Raw genomic sequence first — 12,139 nt, 5'->3', positions numbered from 1 at the left:
GCTATCTGTGTTAATGAGCAGTTGAACAGGTGTACCTAATAAAGTGGCTGGTGAATGTATATTATTCTGCATGCAACTGTATGATAGCATTAAATAGAAAAACTCCAGTAATGTGAACTACAGTGCTTGACTAAATATACTAAGTTACTTTCCACCACTGCTGAGCAAAGAAGTGTTGAGTGTCTGCAGACTGGTTTGAGTTGTGATTTTAACTCTGTTTCTTTGTGTGTGTTTGCATCCTCCAGAGTGCTGCAGCAGCTCCCAGCCCCGTCCTTGGGAACCTTCCCCCAGGAGAGGGCATGCCAGTGGGGCCAGTCCCTCCGGGATTCTTTCAGGTATATGGTACACACACACACACACACACACACACACACACACATACTAACATACAGAAAGTGAAAGAGAGGAAAGAGAGTTTTCTTTGGGGCCTTCAGGCCACTGAATAGTTCTATTGAATATTTCCATATGTGAGAATTTAATTCATGAATACTTCACTGTTTGTGTTCATGTACAGAACCTTTGTGTGTGGGGGGTGCACCTCTGTGTGTGGGGGGTGCACCTCTGTGTGTTTCTCAAAACGGACAGAAAAGGGCCTGACAGTTGAAATGAATGTCTCGCAAACAAAAAGTCACACGTGCAGCTTCGCCCCAGATCATCGCTGTTCTCCATCAGAATGACTCTGCCAGTTGCACATTGATCAGCCGTCATTATCAGTCAAACTCAGACGCTTGCATCTGACACGCAGATCAATATCCTTCATAGGCATTTCTCAGCTCCGCTTTCAAAAAAACTCCAAACATCCTTTTCCATCTCCTTCTGAAGATCAATTGTTCTTTGAAGACAAGGTGTTGTCAGGACCTATCGGTGAAAGAAACGCAACAATTGCCAGATTGCCAGTTCTCCATTCGGGCTCCATAAAATGATTTGCATATGGACGAGATCGGAGAATATCACATAATTATATTTATTAGCAAAGCATTGCACATCACAGACAATGCACAGCCGTGCTCACAGACATATAACGTCTAGCTTTCAGTGTCATTTATTCATTCATTCAGTTTATTACTTTCTGTGTTTAGTTGTTTGCATTTATTTGTTCGTGCATGTATGAAAACAGGAATGTAAATCATTATAGAGCTTCAATAGACTTAGAATAGTGTAGGTGTTTTCCTTTGATGGACATTCAGCACAGCTGGGAGATGAGACGAGGGGTAATTAAAGAGGAGACCCTGATCAAAACAAGTGGACCATTGCTCTCTAGTGGCAACACATTGCATTGCTTCCCCGACGCTGCAGACTGGCTCCTCTGACCACAGTGGCATCGGTTCAGCAGACATAGCAACAGCATTGCTACTGTCTGTGGTGAGGACAAGTGAAAACCCACTCGCAGCTGCAAAAGAGCTTCTCACTCCTGCTGCCAAACTGCTCACAGTTAACACATAACACTGACATCATTATTAACCAACCTCATCTTAGTCTTTCATTCTTTTTCCATAAATCCAGTCCAATGAAAATGTGGTTGGCGTACTGAGTCTGCTGTCATGGAACTGTTGTTAAATGTGCCCAAAACTCAACAGCAGATTTTTGCAGTGGCCGGTTTCCTGTTTTGAAGTGTGAGAAAACTCCCCATATGGTGCTCTGTGCAGTTTGTACACCATTATTGTTTCTGTGGGCGAGGTATTAAAATAGCAGTCCTGTGTGTTTGTGATTCAGCCTGCTTTAATGTTTTTAATTTAATTTCAGCCGTTCATGTCACCTCGATACCCCGGAGGACCCAGACCACCTCTTAGATTACCGAATCAGGTAAGAGCCACACTGACACCTGCAGGTGGCAGACAGAACTGTAGCTAGTTAGAAATGATTGGCTCTTGGTCTAAAAATAAACCTGTGAGCACACTGTTTCCCAATTCTGGGTTTGTTTTAATAGTCAAAAGCTCAGTGTTGGTTTGTTTAGAAAAGGCTTGTTTGCAAAGGACAAAGGTCAGTGGGCTGGTGACATACTGACGTAGCCAAAACTATGTACTTTTACAATGATAAAAACTGAATTATGGTACAGACACTTATGCTGTGTATAACTTGTTTAAAAGGAGATCTCAGTGTGCTAACTTGAGATCTGCTATGTTGCCTTTGACTGTTAAAACTAGACGGTATTAATTTATAAGAAGAAAAGCAGATTATCTAGATAATCTGTAGAAATTTAATAGTTTTACATGATAACAGTTCATTTGGGATACTGTTTTTGTGTCTCTTTCCTTTTCTTTTTTCACATGCTTTATATAAGCAAGACCGGGAGATGTTTGTACTATAATTTTGTCATCCCATGCGGAATGGGGCCAAATGATTTGGCAAACAAAAATAGAAAATAAAGAAATAAATGAATTAGTATAAATGGACAGTATCTGTGTTACTGTGATGATAATGAGGGGATGGGTCTTCTTTTCCCTCTGCAGGGACTTGGAGGAGTCCCAGGTAGTCAGCCTATGTTGCCCAGTGGAATGGACCCCACAAGACAGCAAGGTATGCACACACACTGGTATGCACAAACACAGACACATGATGTTACAGCACATGTGCTCAGTCAGCACCCAGCCTGTTGAGGAACAGATAGACAGACAGACAGAGTCACAGCCTGATAGAGCTTTTATCATAGAACTGATGTCCCAGAACTATTTACAAGATTAAGAGTCTACAGCCACAGTTCTATAAAGCTGCACTTTGGCACAGTGGCATTTTGACCTAAATGCTAATGTTGGCATGCTAACATGCTCCCAGTGGCAATGCTAACATATTTAATTAGCACTAAAAGGATAATATGAATGTCTTTAGCTTTGCAGGTATTTAGTCATGAATTTAAATTTGACTTGATGGGGGAGCCTATCCCAGCTGACACTGGGTGAGAGGCAGGGTACACCCTGGACAGGTCGCCTGACTATCACAGGGCTGACACATAGAGACAACCATTCATGCTCACATTCACACCTACAGGCATTTTAAAGTCAGCAATGACCAATCACCAAGTGTTAAGACACAGAGAAAACCCACTGAACATGCAAACTCCACACGGAAGGCCCAAATGGCCGGCTGGAAACCTGAAAGCTCCTTGCTGTGAGGCAACAGTGCTAACTACTGCACCACTGCCGGGAACATGAATGTCATCTCAAAATCACAACTGTCACCATCATAGGTGCGAAAAAGTCAGGGCGTCACCAAGTCAGTAGGATTCATCCTGTGGGGACTATGGATGTCTGTACCAAATTTAATGTGAATGAGTTCATTGTTAGTTTAGTCTATTTGTGGGATTTGTAGATAGTAATAAAAAGATCTCTTCTTACCCTTTAAGTACAACCCTGTTTACACATACTACTTACTCCTTCAGACAGCACATGAATTATGCAGAAGTAAAAAGACGCAGAATGTTCAGTTACTGTTAAACTCAACATTAGAATGAAAAAAAAACACTGTATTTGAATTTTGTATGATGGTTAGTCCCATCATCTCAGAAATTGATGCCTTCTAAGGGTTTTGCAACAATGCGGTGTCCAGATGGAGGTGTAAAATACAACATTACATGAAGGGAACAGGCTTTTTTGAAGAGAGTACAGTAGAAAATAAAAACACATGACGGGAAATTGCTGACTGAATAATAGAAAACTCACCCCAGTCACACCCAAATACACTCATGTGGAACAAACGGATGGTCGGTTGTAGTTTCACAGTTTTCCTGTGGTTCAGGACATCCAAATATGGGAGGACCGATGCAGCGGATGACTCCACCCAGAGGCATGGTACCGCTCGGGCCCCAGGTACGGGACCAGATGATTTCAGGGGATATATACAAAGCGTTGGTTCTGACAGTTACTCTCGTGTAGACATCAATGAGGACATTTGGTGTCTTCTGTTTCAGGGCTATGGAGGTGGGATGAGACCTCCACTGAATGCCCTGGTTGGTCCTGGGATGCCCGGCATGAACATGTGAGTGGTAGCAACATAATGTGATCTACACACTCACACACACACAAACACACACACAATGTAACTGACCTTTCACTCAGAGGGACATTAAACTGCAAAAGTCTTTAATCTCTCTCGACAGTAGATGCAGTCAGCCATTTGCTTTCTGTAGCTTTTAATTACACTTTACTGTATGTTCTTGGCTCTTAGAGGACTGGAAGCGGAGCGAGAAGCCAGCTTTCCTCTATTTTGTTTTCTTTTCTTCTTTTCTTTTTTTTGAAACTTGTTGTTCCCATCACCTCTCGCTGGCAAGAGAGGAGCTTGTTGTTGCCAACGCTGCCCAAATGAATTGGAAACAAAGATGCTTGCCAAAAGCGGACAACTAAAGTGTATAATTGTGTGTGTGTTCCAGGGGACCTGGTGGGGGTAGACCCTGGCCAAATCCTCCAAACTCCAATTCGGTAAGTGCTCTTACAAAGACACCCAAGACAAGGTTTAACAGATATTTCATTTCTTTAATGATTTCTCTTCTTTTCTTTTTTTTCCTTCTTTTTTTTCCAGACCCCATACTCTTCTGCATCTCCAGGAAGTTACGTGGTATGTATGTTTGAGTTTAAATTATGATTATTTTCAGGGTCATATTTGTATTTAAGTTTTCGACTAAAATATATATGTAAATGCTTTAATGTTCAAAACTGTAGGTGCTGGAACACCTATATCCAACCGCTACGTTTTTGCGCCTGTCTCTTTAAGATCCAGCCCACCCTTCTAAACACAACCTTGATCCAGCAGGAATATGATCAGAAATCAGGGAGAAATTAATAACATCAGCAACCAAGACTGCATATTTCTGTTAGTGCATGTAGGCACACGAAGCAGTGTGGGCTACATGCCTGTAGCAGATCAACAAGAAATTCGTCAGGAGCTGAGGTCAGCTGGTCTCAAAAGTAGACAATAACAGGCTTTTGCTCACACACAGGGGCATACATTTCTCCTTTCCATATTTGGAGGTGAGGGAACATATGCAATGGGGGGGTTGGGGGTACTCTACCAGAACATTTTAAGAATCAAACATGTAATTTTTTGCATTCTGGAGATTTTTAATGCACCAATTTGTGGTTTCATCCACATCAATTTACGGTGTAAATGTCTACGATTTTGCCCTCAGCAACTTGAATGTTTTTATTAGGGGAGGGAGAAATGCACAGGTTGTAAATATTGAGGGGGAGGTGTCCTTTGCGTCCCCCTGAAATCAGTACCTTTGTTACATGGGTTCCTTTTACATACAATGGCCACGCTTAATATGAACATCCATCATTCTTACAGATTTGACAGAAAATGAGAAAAAGTATAACAGGTCCCCATTATACTGTCTTTATTCACTAGCTGTATGGGCTGAAATTTATTAGTTCATTAATGAATCTTACGGAAACCACCTGTGATTTCAGGGACCTCCAGGAGGAGGGGGGCCACCCGGCACTCCAATAATGCCGAGTCCAGCAGGTAAGGCTTGTGTATCCATGTGCGTGAGTGTGAGTTTGTACTGTCATGGAAAACTGTGAAGATGTGAAGCACCCAGTCACATTATCAATACACACCAAACACCAAAAGAGTTTAAGTAAAATAATTGTAATTATAAGGAGACAAATACAGATCTTCTTATACAGAAATTGTCTCAGTGTGTGAAAGAGACTATATCCATTACATATTATAGAGACAAAGAAAGTCAAAGTGACTGGCTGTTTGCCAAATGATAACAACTTTCCTCCAATCCCAAAAAGCCATTTAAAAGTCATACTATAGTCATGTTACGGTCACCATATCTGGACACTAACTTTTAGTTTAGACAGTTACAAAGCATAGTTCTGTGTATCCTCAGATGCCCACTCAAACCAAAGTCCATGAAGCAGGCTGCGAGAAAAGTCACGATTTAAAAAAAAAAAAAAAAACCCTAATGTTTCATAATAGTGCTTCCTTATTAAATGATAACCTTATTTGTTTAATCTTCATCTTACTTTCACAGTACACATGTTTATGCTTTTTCATCCTCTTAATGTTTCTCCGTCAGATTCAACCAACTCTGGTGACAACATGTACACTATGATAAACACAGTCCCTCCAGGGGGAAGCCGACCAAATGTGAGACATTTCTCTCTCTGTATACATCACTGTGTCTGGTTGTAGACATTGTGTGTGGATGTAATCATTCTGTGATGTCTCCTGTGTATGTTCTCCTCAGTTCCCTATGGGTGCAGGTGGCGACGGTCCATTAGGTGGCATGGCTGGCATGGAGCCCCATCACATGAATGGATCATTAGGTACAGTGTGTGCTGCACTGACACTAAATCTGACACTAATCTGGTTATATTTTCTTCCCCTAATTTAAGTAAAACCAGTTTTCATTCAATAATGGTGGTTTGTGTTCATCCTTGTGTTCCCTCTCTCAGGGTCAGGTGATATGGACAGTCTCCCCAAGGTGAGACAAGATGCTACCTTGAAACTCCATTTTAAAATTGCAGTATTTTTCTTCCATAGCTTTAGTAGCATTCAGTTACCAATAATCTGTCTTACAATCTTTTTTTCAGAACTCTCCTGGTAACCTAAGTATGAGTAACCAGCCTGGGACCCCCAGGGAGGATGGAGAGATGGGAGGAAACTTCCTTAACCCTTTTCAGAATGAAAGTGTAAGTCAGAAGTTAGCGGGATCTCAAAACTTAATACCAAAGTTAGGTTAAAAATGGGTCTGAATAGTTTGGCATTTTGGCCAATACTCTTATTTGTTTCCTTGCAGAGAGTTAGATGAAAAGATTGATACCACTCTCAAATCTGTACGCTAAATATGAAACTACAGCCAGCAGCTAGTTGGCTCTGGGGAAACAAATGACTCTGTCCAAAGAAGAAGAAATCCACTTAGCATCTCTTAAGTGATACACGTAATATGTCATGTGAAGGAGTTTCCAACTGTTGCTTGGCAACCACACTGTGACAGCAATACTCCAGGAAGTCACTTTGGATTAAATAAACAAGATGTGTGGATGTAGGGCTGTCAAATGATTAAAAAGATTATCTGATTAATTACATGCTCGGTGATTAATTAATCTGAATTTAATAAAAATGTGAAAGTATTTAAAAAATTTAAATTCAGATGAATTTTGGCAGGGTGGCACGGTGGTGTGGTGGTTAGCACTGTCGCCTCACAGCAAGAGGGTTGCTGGTTTGATCCCGGGTGTGGGAGCCCTTCTGTGCGGAGTTTGCACATTCTCCCCGTGTCAGCGTGGGTTCTCTCCAGGCACTCTGGCTTCCTCCCACAGTCCAAAGACATGCAGATTGGGGACTAGGTTAATTGATAACTCTAAATTGTCCATAGGTGTGAATGGTTGTTTGTCTCTATGTGTCAGCCCTGCGATAGTCTGGCGGCCTGTCCAGGGTGTACCCTGCCTCTCGCCCAATGTCAGCTGGGATAGGCTCCAGCCCCCCCGCAACCCTCAAGAGGATGAAGCGGTTAGAAGATGAATGAATGAATGAATGAATTTTGGCATATGTGTCTACCACCGAAACTGGTCTGTAGTCCATTGCAATTTTGTCAGTCGGTCACAGGTAGACTCACTCAGTTTGTGTCTGAATGCCTGGGCCCATATTCACGAAGATTCTCAGAGTCCTCTCAGAGAGCTCCTAACTTAGCCTAAAAATTCCTAGCAAGGAATCTTAGCTTAAGAGGGATTCAGGAAGTTTCTGAGAGCAACTCTGAGCAAGGAGGGGACAGAAACTTTTATCTTAGTGAGGTGTGGTTGACCCCGTTACTAGGTATGACGCATTCTTCTAAAAGCTGTGATTGGTTGTTACAAAAAGGAAAAAAAGAAAGAAAAAAAAATCTGAAAAAAATGCGCTCCTAGTAATGAATGGACAGTGAAATCAACCGATCATAGAACTTAGACTGCAGGCTATTAAGAAATGTGTAATCGTGAAAATAATTTTATGTCATGATGATGAAACTCAGCAAAATTAAATTAATTGTTACACAGCTTCAAAATGTTTGAACGTACCTCATTCACATGCCGATTATTATATTGATTTGCTTATTGTTATGTTTACTCGCCATGCTGGTAATTTTACTACTTAATCTACTTGATATTAATGGTGGACGCAGAATCAGCTGTCAGCAATTACTGTGATTGCTGGCCTTGTAAAAAGCGATTTGATTTGGCAGAATGGCCAAAACAACAAATGAAATGGAGAAAAAAAGAACGAGAAAGCCGAACTGGACAGAAGAGCAGTGCCTGCTGTTGGCGCAGCTTGTGGAGGAGAACAAAGGAGTTTTAAGAGGGAAATTCGGTCCCGGGATCACGACACAAGAGAAGATGTAGACTTGGGAGCGCATTGCCCGACAAATCAATGCGTCGTTCCCTCTCCTTTTACGCACAAGCGATGAATGTGAGAAGCGCTGGTATGCGCTGCAATCCAAAGATTCTAAGAAATTCTAAGAAAAATCTTAGAATTTGAGGAATTCTAAGAATGACATCACTAAGAGCTACCTTTAGTCTTAGGATTCTTTGTGAATACGGGCCCTGATCGTGATGAGGCTGACTTCTAGCACTAGCATCAGAGGCTGTGCCAGCTTGGACCTCTGAGTTTGCTGCTAAATGCTTTGCGCTGAGGTGATATTTCAGGTTTTAATTACTGCGATTGTACGAAAATTCCTTACTGTATAAAATGCAGAGAACGGTGCTCCTATCAACAGTTCCATCTGGGCGTTTTTAAAATGCTAATGTTCCATTCATTGGGCCAAGCAGCATCGTCTCCCTCCGTCATGTGACAAAGGCACTGTGGCCTTCAATGACACACCGGGTCAAAGGTCACCATGGAACACAATTAATCAGTGTTGATTTTTTTAACATGGTATTTCTTTGTGATAAATTAATCAAAATTAATGTGTTAATTTGACAACCCTAAAACACAAACATAATTCCCAAATTGTCGAACTTTTCCTTTAACTAAAGTTAAAGGTATACTATGAAGGTTTTTCCTAAAAAACAATGTATAGACTCATACAAAAGTAATGACAATTACTGCATAGTATACCTTTAAACATTCATAAAAAAAATATTTGACTTTAACCATTGCATTTGGAGGGATTTTGGTGTATAATGGTGAAAAATACTCACACACGCTTTTCTTCCCATTGTATCTCTGCAGTATTCTCCGAACATGACAATGAGCGTGTGAAGGCTCTGGACGCAGGTTTGGTTCAGTCGCCCAGTAACCTGGTGTGGATCGGTGAAAAGCAGAGAGACAGGATGTGATGTCATCTAGGCCAGTGACTTCACCACCTCCACCACCACCTGCCTAGTCAGGACAGTTGCCCCAGGCTCCGTCCTCCCCTCCCCACCCCACCCACCCCACTCCTCCGTTGTTCCTGTCCACGTCTCTCTCTCCTGTTTCTTCTCCCGTTCTAAGTGGTGACTCTGCTACATTCATCAGTTCTTCCTCTGCAACTATGAGACTGTACAAAGGAACCAAATTGAAACAACCTGGAGGAGAACTCTTTGTATATTTGCATACGGTGTGTATGAGACTGTGCACACACTCCAGTCACAGACAGACGTGTCTGCCTTTGGCATCATATTACAGAGTTCATGCCCAAAAACAAACGGCCAGTATCCTATTTATGCTAAAGTTTAAATTTCCAAGGGTTTGAAAAATAACAGATACTTTTTGATTGTCAAATTTAATCTAAGTGGGTCTCACAAGGAACTTTTTTTTTTCTTTTCTTTACAAATTAATTTGTCCATAACTGAAAGAGAATTGGAGAGACATCACAATATTACCAATAAGTTTATCTGAGGCTTGTGCAGGTGTTTGTCTTTTCAACTTTTGTGGTTGTCTGAATCTTTAAGACCACTAACATTGTGTTTCATGTTTTATACTATGGGCCGTTTCTTTTTTCTGCGCTCCCCAAACTCAAGCCACAAATGTGGGAAATGTGAAATCTCTTTAAAGTTAGCTCTTTAACCACGATTTGCAGAAAGGCTTCAACTGAAATATTTGTCCGCATCTATCGAATGGTTTTTGAGAAAAATAAAGTGCTTTGTTCGAGGCCTAAGGCGAGACGATGCAACTTCAGTTAACAGCGCTACCAGTCATACCTGACCAAGCAAGGCTGTAGAAACAAAATCCCTGCGTGTACTGAATTGAGCAATGCCTATTAATTTAACTTTCTATTCATAAGAGGAAGAATGTGTTACTTCTTTTTCAAGTTGACATAGTCTCTCTTTAAATCAGATCAGTCACTACACTGACACTGAGGAATACGGTTAGCACAAAGGTCGATACCCAGTAGTACAGACTGAAAATGTTTTCTATAATTAAGCATGGCGTCGTTCTGTATTCAGTGATAAACCTTTGTTGCGTTCACACTGTTAGACTTCCCAGTGTGAGTGGCTTACATTTGGAGGGTTTTACATTCTGTTGACTGCACAGGCACAGGGCAAAGTTTAGGATAGCTGAGTTTTTTTTGGGACTGTGTTATCTTACAAGAGGGGATACTGAATTTGTGCATGCAGTCATACGATTTTTTTTTTTTTATTATTGATTTTTTTTTTTTTTTGAGGCCTCTCTCGTCTCTAGTTATTTAAACTTTTATCCAAATGATTTATCAGTTTATGTCCTGCAGCAACAGTTGCAAAATGGATACAATGGCCCACATTCTCTGGACGTAAAACGTTAAAAAGACAGAGACAAATCAAAGACACATGACCAGTATTGAGCGTAAACTGTAAGACACAAGCTTATAAAGTCACTTTGGTCACTCATACTTTATTGCCATCCGGATAAACTGTGATCTCAGTGTGATGTGAAAGGTTTGTTGGTACAGAAAGCTAAAAACAAGCTTGTTTTTAAATCAATGTTTTAGACTTTTTTCACTGCCCAAAATGTATTATCATTGTGTACAAACGGACGATAATGCCTGTGAACATTTTCCTCTCCCCTCTCTTACTGCAAAGTGTACAGCTCACAAATGTAGCTCCTCTGTCTCGTATGTGTATTTGATATTATTATTATTTAAAGAAAAAAACTGGAGAGAATTCATGCAAAAGGGAGGGATGGACTGATGACGCACCATCACAACTGAACAGAGATATTTTATTTTGATTTTTTTTTTTTTTTTGTGTGTGTGTTAGATTGAAGCCATAAGTGGGAGTACAAGAAGATGCATTTGTAAATTGGGTCATGTTTTTCTGTTTTGTGGCAGTATGTGGGACTCCATTTGTGACGTGTTCATTTTCTCTTTTTTATTCTTGTATTATGTTTTTGTAAATACACAGAGAAGTATTTCATGGGTTTTGAATATGCTAGTATAAAGCTTCTCTTCCCTTAGTCACAGTGTCAGCTCTTGTCGTTTGTGAGGACTGCGTGTGTGGACATGAGCGCAGTCACTTCAGGGTGTATATTGTAGACAAAGTGTTATCACGAGTTATGCCTCTCTAAGTCGTGTGCTTTGGTGCAATCTGCTCTGTGTTGTGAAGCAGAGAAGTGTCTGCAATGTGAAAGAAAAACCACTAACTGTGATCCATACACTTCTATCCTAGTAGGGGAAAGGCAAGATTTTTTTTGTGGAGTGCTGCAGGGACAACGTTGTTTTGTAGGCCAGCCTGGAAGTTAGCATCGCCCGGGTTCTCCCGACCAAGAGCCCATAGGAGTTTTTGATTGGCTTATGATATTAGCAGGTTTTGTTCAGCAAGATTATCTTCACAAATGAACACCACTTAAATCATTTTTGAGGCATAAATGCAATTTCCAGAAGTAAAACGCTAACGTTAGGCTAACATTAACATTAACGGTAGTTTTTCAAAAACAACCAAAAAAAAAATATAGCGCAAGTATAAACACAACACAACACTGTGAAGGCAGACCAGTCTAGTTAGCAGATGAATTTCCATGTTGGGAATGATGATGTTAAATGTCCCTGGCAACATCTGTAGTCTCGCTTAGCCACTTGTTAGTAATCGCCTTTTTTGAGACATGTAAAAGCTTTAAAAAATACAAGGAAAGTATTTACTGACATATTTTCATACAGCAAGACGTGAAAATCTCTGAAGCTTGTGCCAGTCACAGACCTTTTTTCAGGCATCTTATCAAACCCATTCAAGAAACCCACTGAATTCAAGACGAGGGAACAAGTTTTAGGACT

General features: G+C 40.8%; 1 protein-coding gene across 4 annotated transcripts in view; it reads left to right on the top strand.

Annotated features, from left to right (window-relative positions):
• Positions 1 to 11,325, top strand: part of LOC117253022 (single-stranded DNA-binding protein 2) — a 67,583-nt gene extending 56,258 nt beyond the window's left edge. For all 4 annotated transcript variants that reach the window (XM_033620344.2, XM_078170775.1, XM_033620343.2 and 1 more), the window contains 13 exons: positions 246 to 335; positions 1,744 to 1,803; positions 2,451 to 2,517; positions 3,733 to 3,803; positions 3,905 to 3,972; positions 4,364 to 4,412; positions 4,513 to 4,548; positions 5,400 to 5,454; positions 6,020 to 6,090; positions 6,191 to 6,269; positions 6,399 to 6,427; positions 6,537 to 6,635; positions 9,145 to 11,325. In XM_033620344.2, coding sequence (XP_033476235.2) covers positions 246 to 335; positions 1,744 to 1,803; positions 2,451 to 2,517; positions 3,733 to 3,803; positions 3,905 to 3,972; positions 4,364 to 4,412; positions 4,513 to 4,548; positions 5,400 to 5,454; positions 6,020 to 6,090; positions 6,191 to 6,269; positions 6,399 to 6,427; positions 6,537 to 6,635; positions 9,145 to 9,174 — 804 coding nt within the window. In that variant the 3' untranslated portion in view covers positions 9,175 to 11,325. The remainder of the gene's footprint in view (positions 1 to 245; positions 336 to 1,743; positions 1,804 to 2,450; positions 2,518 to 3,732; positions 3,804 to 3,904; positions 3,973 to 4,363; positions 4,413 to 4,512; positions 4,549 to 5,399; positions 5,455 to 6,019; positions 6,091 to 6,190; positions 6,270 to 6,398; positions 6,428 to 6,536; positions 6,636 to 9,144) is intronic.
• Positions 11,326 to 12,139: the final 814 nt, after the last annotated feature.

This window comes from Epinephelus lanceolatus, chromosome 9 (assembly GCF_041903045.1).
Source record: "Epinephelus lanceolatus isolate andai-2023 chromosome 9, ASM4190304v1, whole genome shotgun sequence".
Lineage (NCBI taxonomy): Eukaryota > Metazoa > Chordata > Actinopteri > Perciformes > Serranidae > Epinephelus > Epinephelus lanceolatus.
This window is presented reverse-complemented; position numbering and strand designations above follow the sequence as displayed.